At 42.4% G+C, this 14,294-nt stretch overlaps 1 protein-coding gene across 1 annotated transcript in view; it reads right to left on the minus strand.

Moving 5' to 3' along the window:
* The window catches only part of ADAMTSL1 (ADAMTS like 1), a 731,427-nt gene that overhangs the window by 310,441 nt on the left and 406,692 nt on the right, over window positions 1-14,294 (minus strand). Inside the window, exon 11 of the mRNA XM_069239462.1 lies at window positions 4,490-4,694. Coding sequence (XP_069095563.1) covers window positions 4,490-4,694 — 205 coding nt within the window. The remainder of the gene's footprint in view (window positions 1-4,489; window positions 4,695-14,294) is intronic.

Here is a 14,294-nt window from a genome sequence, read left to right on the forward strand (position 1 = left end):
CCAACTCATATTCCACACTTGCTTAGATCTACCTCAGGACTACCTTAAAAGTTGTATCCCTTAACACCAAAGGGCTCAAACATTGAGCAAAGAGTAAACAGATCACTGATTACTGCAACAGACTCAAAGGTGAAATCATATTTCTTCAAGAAACCCACATTGTTTATAAAGAAGCTTTATTCATGTGTTGTGGCTATGTATCTGACTTGTCCTGATCCGCAGTGATTTCGGAAAAAAATGAAATCTTGAAATAATCACGATTCTCTATGATTGCAGTGGAGCAAGACAATGAGAGTAAATTGTTGATTACACGCTTACAAAGTAATCATATTGCGATATATGCCATAAACATCAATGCCCCTAACACTGACAACCCACAGTTTTGGTTTCACATGACAGCTAAACTAGTGAGTGTACCTAACACTGCACACATTATTCCGGAAGGTGACTTTAACTTACCAATAGATACTGTTTTTGACACACAATCTGCATTTAATTACAGAATTCCCAAAGCCCACAAAAGCATGCATAACCTCTGCACCACTCATTGCCTGACTGATGTTTGGAGATTAGATCACCCCACGAGCAATGATTTCACCTTTTTTACACTGCCACATAACAGACATTTTAGAATATGTGTTAGTTGATTCCTCCTTTCCCCATGATATCACTGCCTCGAGAACTGAACATATTCCTATCACTCTGCATATCACACAGCATCTCCCCAAAACATGCTCATGGCGTATGAATATTGAACTTCTGGAATCTGACAGTGATGTCCAGGAGTTAAACACGTAACTATGATCATTTATTCAAGCAAATGCAAATTCTGTGTCCTCTTCTCTTACTTTTGGGATGCCCTGAGATATACCTTTAGAGGATACTGCATTAGTCGCATGGTTTGAAGAAACAGAAATTTTAAACTATTACTAAACACACTAGAGCAAGATACTAAGGCAAAAGAAATGCTCCACAATCAAAGGACTCTTCTCTTCTTAATACCCTCAAATGTCTCAAATACAAATGTATTGGGATTATAAGTAAACAGGCGCACCTAGGAGTCCTAGCTAAGAAGAGCAAACAACTTTTCTACCTGAATAACGCTGGGAAATCACTTGCAGCCTATCTAATATTCAAAAATAATAGCAGTCTGATAGGATCCATTAAAGATCCTGACAGAAATATTCAATCTAAAACAATAGAAATCTTAAAGATCTTTAAACCATTTTATGCTTCCCTCTAAAGTTCAGACAAAACCCTCACTGTAGAATCATACCTACATTTCTTGAAAGACATCCCCATGAAATTTTTATCTAACGATGACAAACTTTCCTTAAGCAAACCAATAAAGAAAAGTGAAATCTTGAAGGCAATAATAGTCATCCCAAAAGGCAAAGCCCCGAGACCTGACGGTATCCCTATAAAATGTTACAAAACATTTGCTCCCATGCTTCTTACCCCAGCTTGATTCATTGTTCAGTTACTTTGCTTTTTCAGGGAAAGCTCAACAACTACCATTGTTGTCATTCTCAAAGAGGGGAAAGACCAATCCAAAACCTTCAAACCCATCTCACTGATAAATAGTGAGGCAAAAATGTACACGAAAATTCTAGCTAAACGTTTGAACCCCTTACAACCAACTTTAGTAATTCTTCACAATCAGCTTTGTCAAAAGCAGGTTAACTAATGACAATATTCAAGTGTTTTGCCACTTAATTGAAAAAGTCTCTCTACACCATTCGGCTGCCACTATTGCCTTAGCAATAGATATGGAGAAGGCGTTTGACAAAGTCACCTGACTTTACTTGGAAACTACTATTTTCTGTATACAATATTGGCGAGACTTACTCAAAGATGATCATGGCACTGTATCCTAATCCTACCAGTGTCACATTTACCCCTTTCATATTCAACCGGAACCAACCAATAAGGATGCCCACTTTCCCCACTACTATCTCTATATACACTCTTTACTAATAATGATTAACACTTCGTCAGAGATTAAATGTGTTCACTTTTGTTCCTCCATTGTTTAAAACAGCCGAATATGCTTATGATATTTTAATATTTTTGGAAGATCCTGACTCAGTCATACATGCTATCATAGAGATTGTGCGTTCTTTTTCCATGCTGTTCAGAATATTCCCTGAGTAAGGAATATACTGAAGTATTGCCACTGAATAGTCATTGTCATCCCTCATGCACTGGCAACTCAAGCCTTCACCTGCATTATCAAATGAACATGTATTCAGGCATAAGGTGATTTATCTGAGTCGATTACATATAGCGAACAACAATGCCCCAAAAGATTAAAGGTCTACTCTCAGTTTGGTCTCTTAAACACAATTCATGGTGGGGCACATTAGAACCCCTGAAAATGATGGTGACTCCTCTTGTAAATGTTCTCTCTTGTAAGCTACCTGTATATCTCTCCCAGATGTGTTCTTATGCTTTTGATAAGGCTGCTTCCGAGCTCCTCTGGTGGAAAAAAAAGATCCAGCATTGCTCTTAAAAACTTTGATTACCTTATGAGAAGAGAAGGTGCAATATTCCTAATTGGTTGGACTATCAACCCACATTTTTAGCAGCTCATGTTAGTCCAATGAGATCTCTGAGGTAAGTCTCCCATGAATACTTATGAAACATTATACCTGCTGTCCCGTCTCCTTAAAAGCAACATTAACAATGTATTGACACACTTTTGTTCAGTCAAAAGACGTTATTTCTGACACAATCTGACCCTTGCTACTAATTGATAAGAACCTTTCCTCCAACATCAGTATATGTTCTGCTCGTTCCTTATGGGACAATGAGGAGACAGGAACAAGGAACTCTGCCTCTATTGGTCCAGTCTGGGCTGTAAGGGTATTTGTCTGATCTCAAATCTATTCTCAGACTCCGAACCTCTATCTTTTGCCTCTCTGCAAATGAAACACTTACCTCCCCAATCTAGACTTCTATGACTTCCTGAGAATTAAATTGAAAATGCCCAAGTTAGGCTCTTGTTAGAAGACAATTCTTCTTACTTTTCTCAAAAAAAGCAACTCCATTACCCCTATACAGAAAGCGTGATCTAGATATTTTCAAAATTAGAACTATCCCGTCTTCAGAAGAGACGTGGCCCAAAATCTGCTTCAAATTGCTATAAAACAAACGTATTCCATCACTATCTCAAACAAAAATTTGGCAGCGCACTTTTTATATTGGACCCCAATGAAATTGTATAAACTAAGACTAGTTGACTCTGATAAATGCTGGTCCTGCAAAGTGTCCAGCAGAGATCTGGAGCATATGTTCTTCCAATATAAATGGCTGATCCCCTACTGAGAGAAAGTAACTAACCAACTCAATATAATTTTCAACAATAACATCACATAATATTGTGTCTCTATGGTGCTGTTATGTTTCCCATTCTCCATCAGATCTCTTGATATAGACCTAGGACTCCTTGATGGGCATGGGTGACTTCCCTTCGAAGTTCCCACAAAGACCTATCCCAGTGAATTCCCAAAGCCTAAAAAAAACTGGAAAACGCTTGCAATTTTATTGTGATCTGGTCACAGATCTTGTTCCTCTATCACCCCCTTAAATTGTTAAGCTAATAAGGGGTTATCCCCATTACAGACCACATGACTTTCCTGACCCTCATCCCTTTTTTCCCCCTATTTTTCTCCCCCCCCTCTCCTATTTAGTTTTGCAAATGTTTTCTCTAATAAAGATGCTGGCTGATGATACATATTCTTAATGAATGTTTCAATATATAGATGATTCCCTCCGCTTTACATCTTTTCTATGCAATTATCAAATGCAATTGATGTTATTTTTTGACTCTTACATCTCCACTACGGTTTAACTTTTCAAATTGATATACTTCATTAATATGATGGCAGTACTTGTTCTACTTCATGTTTACTAACTTTACTCAAGCATCTGTACTTGACATAACCATTATTGGTCATATGTTTCTATTTTTCGAAAACTAAAGAAAACTTTTGGACAAAAACACCTCATTGGATTTCCTGTATCTTCCTATTTTTCGGCATTTCCCTGAATCTGTTATGATCCTGCAATGTTTCTAAGTACCTTAAATGCTGTATTTGTTTTTACTTAATTACAGTCCACTGTAATGTTTGCAATGTCTCGTTTTTGTCTTATTTTTATCAACATCCCAACAAATTCTGAACAAACAAACGCCCAAGCAAATTGAGCTAAACACATCCTTTAGCACTGCCTGTCAATACAATAGAGACTCAAGGATAATGGGATATGAAGACATGGACAAGATTCCTGGGAAAGGGAGAGGCTGTCATGTACTTCCACTCTGGGACAGGAAGGCAGGGACACAGACTCCCAGACATGGGGACACAGACTGTAGGACAGTGAGATAAGAATACTGAGGCAGACATCCACCACCCAGCATGACATCCCAGCAAAAGGACACTGCCTTTTAGAGACAGCTCCTAAGATACCATAGCAAAATATTACTCACTGGAGACCATTCCTGTGCCAGCCACTTGGGGCAGTCAAAGATATTGCATGGCTGCACGATGGGCATCTTCGGTGTGTACATGCACTTCCACTCTTCCACTGAGCTGGCCTGCCCTTGGAGATCTTCCTCCACACAGGAAATAGTTCGACTCTGAATGCCACCACCGCAGGAAGAGGAACAAGCTGTCCATGGGGTGCTTTCCCATCTGGTGAGGAGAAAACATTGCGCCCCGTTTTAATCACCCGTCAGGAAGACATTTGGCTCTGGTAATGCAGGTCTTGTAACGTTATGCTAATAATAACGTGTTTCGTATGGAGCCAGCAACAAAAGGTCTGCCATCACTGTAAATAACAAGAGTTGCACTTACCCAAATTAAGTGGTAGCGATTTTATCAACATTCGAGGGATGAAAGGTTGACACAGCCATGCGAACATTTTAACCTGTAACTACACACAGAACTACACAGCGAGCTCTTAAGTCGCTGAGCTGCGTTTCTAGCTGCATCAAAGATATACAATTAAAAGCATGAAACAGAATGATTTCTGGAGATTTAACGAAATGGGTGGGATGCAGGTTTGGTTCTAATGAAAACTATAACCTCTTTCCACAACCTTGCTTGTAAACAATCTTCTTAAAGTATCTTATCTCATGAAGTGGCATGGTTGGGCACCTGATGGAGTGGACCATACTCTCATTAATCAATTTAGCAAAGCCTTGATGGAAAGTTCATATTGTAGGTGCTCCGTGCAAAGTGACATTTGTGAATAAAGTGCACAAGTGCCTATTTACAGTATAAACAATCAAGGGGGCTGATACTGAACATGATTTCAACAACAAGACCCCAAATCAATTATTTGTGTGAGAATATATATCAGCAACATGAGTCCACTAGTAAAAAGCCAGTGTTTCGACCCACACATGATTTTAAAAGGATCATCATCAGGACCAAAAAGGTAGCAACCTACAATAAAACAAATTAATGTCAAATGAATTAGATGTTTTAATAAAGTATGGTGTACTTGTAAGAGAAATAATATATACAAGTGGCAAGACATACCAGCACATCACAGTGGCTGATAACACCAATTTCTTTGTAAAATTATGGAAATCAATTCACACAAAAAAGGAGGGAGAAATCGCTGATTGGTCATTAAGAGCAACAAGAGAGGAGAGGTCGCCCTAGTATAGTCATTAAGACTATAAGAGAAAACCAACTCACCCTCCTAGGTAGCCACACCGTGCAGAGACCGGTGATGCAGGACCAACTGATTCTTAAAGGGGCACGAATGTAGGCAAAATCAGTTCTAAATATGAGGGTAAATGCAAGTGCATGCTGCTGACAAGTGGCTACAGAGCTGTACTTACTTAAAGCTGTGGCTGAAGCAATCACAAAAGATTTGCTTCTGAACGCACGCGCACTGGCATCTAGAAATAGATGACGGCAATGCTGGAAAGAGTGCACGTCTCATTAAGACAATAAAGTCAAAATGGTTTCTATAAAATAAATTGAACAGAGAACCTAAAAGGCAAAAATTGTTCTCTTCAATTATATCACGAATGAAAAAAAGTAAAGATCATATAAAAATCCAGAACTAGACCAATATAGCCATAGAAAAAAAGACTTTCATGGACCAGAGATACTACTATGCTTTCACGAGGCAAAAATGGATATAAATAAGCGCCCGATGGAGGTGCATTCGAAGTTTAGAAAAACTCTGCAAGCATAGCAAAGGTGTGAATCCAGTGTTAAAAAAGCAAAAAGAAAAATCCAGGACTACAAAAAATGATATGAGTGAACTCAGTGGAGAAAAATCAAGAAAAAAGTCAGAAAAAACATCACAAAGGCAAGGGAGGTCGAGGGTGAGCTTCGCGGCTGAATTTTGAATTGTCTGGGGTCTTCTGCTCATGTCCTGTACCATTTAGTGATATTTTTTTCTTAGCGCAAAATGCATCCTCTGCCTCACTTTGGGTGTGAGGATGTATTTTGTACTAAGAAAATAGCTCTATATGCTGGATTATGCTATTCGCATAATTATGCATAATTATGAGTAGTTTTGCAGTAATTAAATAGAGAGAGTCACGCCTACCCCTAATCGGCACAGCTCCTGTGCCCATGTGGTAAAATATTGGTTTGAATGAACCTGGATTTGTGGGCTAAACTTCATACAGTTATGAACTGTGGCACAATAATGAAAGTACACAGAAGTACACGTTTTGCAGCATCTGAAAATCCCCCATTTTTGTAATATCAATCCAAGCTTTTAACCCTAAACCAAAACTAAACGAAGTAGCCATGTCTTCTCATCTGGCTCAGAGGTTGTGGCAAACACTTTTCTGTGATTTCATCGCTGAGAGTGCCAAATGGCAAGAAAGTCACTTCCATTACCCCAGTGATTTAGGCGAAATGGCTCCACCAATATTCAAAAAACAAGCATTTGCAAAGCAACGGGTCTCGCGTTTGCTCGCGTTAGAGCTATTAGCATTGTAAACTCCTAACCGGAGTTTTCTTGTCACATAAACTTATAATGAAAAGTAAAACCGTTTCACATATGAAAGCCGATGGTCGCCATGAGAGTGAAGGAGGCACAGAAATGGAAATAGAAGTTTGCTCGCAGTTATCGCAGTTATCGGCAAAAGTGCAATTATCCATGTAACAAGGGTCGATGTCATGCAAAGAGCTCAACGTCTGCCCAGCGAGATCGCGCTGCGCAGGAAATGAAAAGATAAAGTAGTCCAGAAACTAGCTGAAAACACAGTCCCTCGTATGTTTTCAGTAGTTTACCAATGCGCTCGTGGAGGGCTAAACACTGGAAAAGCCATGACGTATGCATGCCTTTCACAAATGGAATCAATCCGTTTTTAAAGGCATGCCCACAAACTAATTAAAGTGACGGGCGTGACATGGGCTTGGTAGGAAGCCCACAGAGAGATTACAACATGGTCCAGTGCACTTGTGCATGTTTGATCCTAATGAGGTGGAACATCACAGGCCACGTGTCAAAGTGCCATGTTTTTCAAAGCTCAATAAATATAAAGGCAAAAAATAACACATTTATCTTGGTTGCTGCTCATTCTATTGTAATTCAGCATTTGTTTAGCACTTTATTCTCCCAAAAGGCAGGGAAGTGCTCTAACATGCATTGGCTTCCTGGGCGCTCTTTCTAAGTGCTGTTTCTTAGAATGTGGGATTCACTGTGTCCTATGAGGGAGATGTGGTGAGGTTCAAAGACACACTTTAAAGACAGTGCTGCGTACATCGATGCGCCTATCTCTGAAGTGGTGCAGACAGTAGTGTAGCCAGTGCATCGCGGGCCATAGTGCAAGGGAATGGCCCCCTTGGCTGGTCCTTGAATTAAACAATACAGCAATAATCAGGGTTCAGTGCCCTTCTCGGGCCTCTGGGCTCCGGTGCCACTGCACCTACTGCACCAATGGAAGCTCGGCCCCTGGTTTCAGAGAGTGTGAGTGTAAACGCAATGGTGCATGTGCGGACACTATCCGAAACGCTGTCTGTGTCATATCTGGTGGAGATCAGAGAGGCCCACAAGTGATTTTGTCAAGTGTGTCTACCAAGGTGTGACAGGAGCGCTACCCCTGGGCTCAGCGGGGAATTGCCTCTGTAAAGGCCGTTATCATAGTTTCTCACAGAATCTGCTTTTAATTCCTCTCGTAGCCCTGTAGTGGTCCTCGGGCGCCAGCACAACATTACAGGGGTCGACACAACTTGTGGGCTCAACCCAGAAAATCATTTTCAAGAGCTTTAATATTTAAAATATGTGATCTTGGGTCTGCTCCAAAAACATAGGAATGACGGTACCGGACTCCTGTTTGCACTTTCAGCAGCTATTCGTCACTGTCAGACTAAGCCGGGCCCTCCTGACAGGAATCTAATAAGTCGTGCATATTATTTTACACTGCGTAGCTTGTGTCCTGAGGCTTCAGAATATGTAAATACGTCTCTTAAATTCTGGCCTTTCGAATGCTGCTGCGTACTGGTTAGCCTATAATGCAAGTATTGTTTGGACATGTCAGCGCAAACCACGTCCAAGTATGTCATTTATGGCTGCGCCATGTTCTTTAGTAACACAAACGCTTAGCAGTAAAAGTGCCAAAGGGTCCGATAAGTGACATGATTTCTCCATGCAATTTGTCCTAGCTATTCGTCAAAGCTCGCAAAATAGGTATAATTTGTTTCCTCCCACCTAACAACCAGAGTTCTCGACTGGACAGAAAGCACTGTGCGCGAGACGGACTGGCTCCGCAGACTCCATTTTCAGAACAGTACAAAGCGCCCCTACACTGCCCGTTCGCGCCAGAACCATAACAGTGCGCGTTTTTTTTAAACCTTTCACACATTCCAAGGCCTACCTTATTCTCCGAGTGCCCTAAATCCCAGCGCTTGGAATATTGGGAATGGAAACTACCCTGGAGCTAACCTAGCAGTGTCCTGAAAATTGAGCACCAAGTACACACGTTTATCACTAGACTATCGGAAAGGAGCCGAGCAGCCCAGGACACTCAGAAAGGTGGCATGGGTTTGAGACAATATGCACAATAACGCTCAGTAATGGGATGTCTAGTCAATACTTTTAAAGAAAAAGTATTTTATTACTCTCCGTCTTAATTCTACAGAAATAGGTAGTGTGGAATGCAAACGTAATCACCATATACACCCCCACAAAGCTACTCAATTTTACGGAGACAACACTCTTGGGGTATTCTACACTTGTGAGAGGTGGGCTGCTCTTCGGTCTTTCAGTGACCTGCACGTCAGTCGCTCCTCTGTCTCAGCAGTGTTCGGGACCTGCTTACATGGGAGCCATGTTGCTTTCAACATGTCTGCTAGCTTCAGTTGCGAGCTGTCACCACTCAGATGAACTATTGGGCCTGCTGCTTAACTTTGCATCCTCATGGGGTCGTTAGGGTGAGCGCGGAGGGTCACAGTCAGGCTGGGAGCAGCCTCAGGTTTCAGCCTTGCAGGCCCTTACAGAGCGTGGGTCACCCACAGGTTCTCTGCAGCAGGTACTGGGGGTCCCAAGGGGCAAGTCTGTGCACTAGGATCCGCAGTGCACAAACAATGGTGAGGGTCGGTGGTCACGGTAGCACCCACATGTGCCTCATAACAGTTGTTGTGGTGCTGCAGGCCTCAAGGCTCAGAAATAATTCTTAACAGATGATGGGCTGTTTGCACTTTTCAGGCTCTTCATAGTTGAAACCTGTGGTCCACCCGCCGATCACTCCGAGGCCAGGGAGGGGGTTTGATGAACACCTCAAGGCCCAGTGCGATCTACCTGACTCTTATGCTGATTGACAGGGAGGCAGGATTCACCATGGGGTATGGCAGACCCACTCATTTACACAAGACCCCATAGTCATCAAGGGTACACTTTTCATTCCACTGTCTTTTCGGCGGTCCTCCAGCAGGGCTACAGCTAGGTTCTCATCTTGGCAGACACCCATGCAGGGATAACTCTGATGCCCCTCTCACTTCCAACAGACAGACTCTTCATCCAACAAAGGACCTGAGTTTCTCCAGAAGCTAGTTGCAGACTTTTCAGGTTATGTTCCTATACCCGACAACGCGGGCCTGGCTGTCGGAGACACAAGCCCTCATCCTCAGAGATTTCTCCACCACTTTTCAGGGTGTTGCCTCCACTGATTAACAAGTAGTCCAGGAACATTAACTGCATGTGTCATTACTTCTCTAATACTCATTTCCCTGACAGGGATTGTATTTTCTTCATATGCACTATGCAACTGGATCAGGCCAAATCCTCCACTTTATGTATCCACATTTGATCGAACTATACATATTTTTTGTCTTTTTGTCATGGCCGGCAAGAGGGGTTGTGCTGGGAGAAATCTACTCCCAGACACCCAACCAGAGGGTGAAAAGTAGCGGACAGCCTTTGCACCTTGCACCTACCAACTGTTTGGGAATGGACATCTAAGTGGCACCAAAAGGGGAAGGCCTGAGAGAGGGCTAGCCTTCCATGTTTAAATACCTATGTCTCTTGCTCCTCATAAACACTTATCTTACCCACTAGGGGTGTCTTTAAGGAATGGAAAAAGGCAGAGCATGGCCTTGGCCTACTGCTGCATTTTGAAATAGTCAACTGATCCCATCTCTCCTGGACAAAAGCTACAGGCAAGCAAGTAATGCACTATGATTGTCTGGTACCGCCCCTTCAATTTTGTACAGCACAACTTTAGTGGCATTCCAACATGGATTCTACTGGGCTCACTGTCACACACAAATTCTGGCTTACACTCCCATATGGCAGCACTGAACACCAACGCCACAAACATCCTAAGGGGCACATTTATCAAATATTCATGCAAAGGGACAAACCACCTTGCTGCACTGTATTGTGTGAAAGGGAGAGGGCAGGAATGCACTGTATTTAACATTACACGGCACATTCCTGCTCTCTGCCTCTGCTGGCACACAAACCGCTGCCTGCCACCAAAGCAGGCACCCTTGCTCCATGGTCCAAAGGTGCCTGCATTGTAGACAGCTTTGTTTTGTGCAGGAAGGAAACCCTTCCTGCACAAAAACAATCCTCTGAGTTTTTTTCCTTTTTCCTCTTTCATTTCTTTCATTCTGCAGCACATTTAGAATGATGAAAAAACGAGGAGAAATTAACATATTGTAGCATTTTGATGCATTTCCGGATCTACCACTAATGGTAAATCTGGGAATATGCCAAAAAATCATGGGTGGGTGCGTGGGAACATCCACGCTGTGCCCATTGAACGCCTACCTGGGGCTGCGTAATGCAAGGCAGCAACTTGTGCAGACTTGCGTTACTCCACAGTTACCAAGCCACACAGGGCCACGCAAGGTGGCCTTGCATGGTTTGGTAAATTTCATTTAAGGTTTTGTGTTGCCCTAGAGCCTCCATGGGTGGCACAGGGGTGACAAAAAACCATGATATATATGCGCCTAAATGTATCTTTGGACCTGGTTACATGTGGCTGGTCAGAATTTAACAGTGGTGAGGCCAGTAGACCTCTCACCCCTCAGAAGGCACATGTAAAAAGACCAATCTTACTACTATCAAATACACCTTGCCAATATTACCAGTCCCGAATCATTCAGCTAAAGAGGGCATGCTTGGTGTGCCCCTCCAGACCACAGAGGCCAGATTCTGAGGAGTTTCATCAACAGGTGGAAATAAGCAAAAAGAACAGATGATGGAAGGAATGTGGAACAAATCAAACATTCACCCCCAGTCACATTTCTGGGTTTAATTCATCACTTTTTCTGCTCACCAAGCCACCTCAGATTGGACCCAGCCTGGCAGATCGGGCTGCACTGTTCCGATAGCGAGCAGGGTCAAGACTGATTTCCATATGATTGGGTCCAAATGGAAATGGCACGGCGAGCAAAAGAAAATGGATGGATTAAACCCAGATCTGTGACTGGGGGTGAATGGTTGATTTGTTTCACATTCTGTTCATTTGTTCTTTTTTGCATTTACTGCCCTAAGGGAGAAGGGTCGGCCCAGACTTGGGTCCTGTACTTGGCTAAGCCACCAGAATCAAGTTAACCTAGCTGATGAGGGGTGATACCCCGAAACCGGTCCCAGGATGCTTGTTTCTGATCCAGATAGGACCTAGCGTGGCAGTTCGGGCTGGACTGTTCCAATGGGAAGCAGAGTCAAGACTGATTTGCATATGGCTGGGTCCATACTGGAATGGCATGGCGAGCAAAAAAACTGATGAATTAGACCCATATCTGTGACTGAGGGTAAATGCTTGATTTGTCTGCATTCTGTCCATCATCTGTTTATTTTTGCACTAACAGGGGGAAATAGGCATGCTGAGCTGCTTGCATTGTGATTTAGCGCTGGGAGTGCATTCTGCATTGAAAAATCATTGCAAACTACACCACGAAGTGCACCAGATGACGCAGCTACTCAATCTGAGTTAGCTGCAGCTTGAGTATATTTTCTACTGGAGCCACAGCACTCAGGACCATAAAAGGTTGCTACTACCCATGAACATCCGCATTTGAAAAGTCTTGCCGGATGTCCTCCTACGACCGAAAATCATGCTAGGGGATGCCAAATCTTGCTCATGTTTGCCAACTTAGCATTTTGGTGCCTGCACAAGAAAAAATTCTGCCACACAGCAATTGGCAGAATTTTGCTGGAACCCCTCATTACAAAAGTAATGTGAAGTCGCTAAAATCTCACCAATTTGACTGGTGGAATGGAATATTTCACCCACCGCTACTCTAGGTTCCAAATGTGAGTAACTAAAAAAGGGCCCTCTACATACATGCATGGTTGTCATGTGGGCTCAGGCCTCAACAAATCACAAATACACCCGAGACCTATCGAGGGTTGACTTAGGGAATATGTGTATGCATGCAAGTCATGCAGTAGAATTTTCCTTCCCAAAAGAAACTGAGAACTGGGGCCCAGATTTATAAAGCCCTTGTGTTGCCATTGTGTCACGTAAGGTAGCACAAAGCAATTCTAGCCCTTTAGTTAGACTTACTATGCAACGTATAGGCACCTTGCGTGGCTCTGTGTGGCATAGTAAATCTGGAGTAACACAAGACAGCACAGGTCGCTGCCTTGTGTTATTGTGCATGAGAAGGCATTCCATGAGTGGCACGTGGGTGTTCACTCCAGTTAACACAGTGCAGCACAGCAAGCTGTCTTTCTGTGTTGTGTCAAATATTGATAAATATGGGCCGAAGTTTTAATCCTGGCTTCAGAATACATGGTTGTGTTGGATTGATGCAAATCCATTGAGCAGAAATTTTAGATATCAACATTGATAAAGACGCTGGCCAAGCTTCCAAAGGCTGGGTTTTACAGATATCTTTTCAGTTGAGTTCACAGTTTCATAATTGTCAGTTCTGCTAATCATATTTGAATATTTTGAGGGATGTGATTTGTTATAAAGCTTTCCATTTATTTTTTCCCACCATGCTAAATGCACTTGTTTGGGTGCATTCACTTTTGACTTGGTGGGAAGTATATGTGTGTGGAATACATGACTGACATTTTTAGAGTTAGAGGCAAAGGGGGCAGTCCAGAGAGAGTTGGAAATTGCACTCTGGTGTGAGAATGGAATGTATTTTGCTATGCTAAGTTCCTAAAGTCAGACCGAGGATTTTTGATTTCGTCTCACCATTTTAATACCTATGTTGTGGCTAAGTTGTGATGTCAAAAAAGTAATTTTTCATTTATCTACAACTCTGGAGCCATTTAGCAGATATTTGGTATATTTGGTGTACTGTTGGTCAACACGTTTCATGCAGATCTCTTAAGGAGGGCAAAGTTAAAGGGGGAGATTAAAAAAATCTACATGAAACTTGGTAGGAAAAATTTGCAAACTAAGCCCAGTGCAGGAGTCTTTAGTTTCATGAAGGTCAGTCAAAGAGGAGGCAAAGTTATTGGGAGGGGGTCAGAGCTAAAGGTTATCAAAAAGCTTTAGCTCACTAATACCCCTGGCATGCTTTAAAGGATCTGCTTCAAGTTGAGATAAAATGATTGGGCTATACCCGAGGACTGCATGTGCACTGGTGGGAGAGGGGGACGTGAGGCTGACCACTCAGGTAATACTGTCGAGTATTGCTGCCTGCATAAACACCAAAACAAATTTGCAATAAGTCGTAGTTGCTAATCTTACCTAAGGGATCTTGTGGCTACAAACTACCAGTAGTGAGCCTTACTTGAGTGACTGTCTGACAATTACTCTTTGAGGGGCTTTTTGCGCTTTGAGAGTATGAGCATAGCATCACTGATGCGATATGCATTAAGGTATATTCTGGACTCTACGTGCA

The sequence above is a fragment of the Pleurodeles waltl genome, chromosome 1_2 (genome assembly GCF_031143425.1).
Source record: "Pleurodeles waltl isolate 20211129_DDA chromosome 1_2, aPleWal1.hap1.20221129, whole genome shotgun sequence".
NCBI lineage: Eukaryota > Metazoa > Chordata > Amphibia > Caudata > Salamandridae > Pleurodeles > Pleurodeles waltl.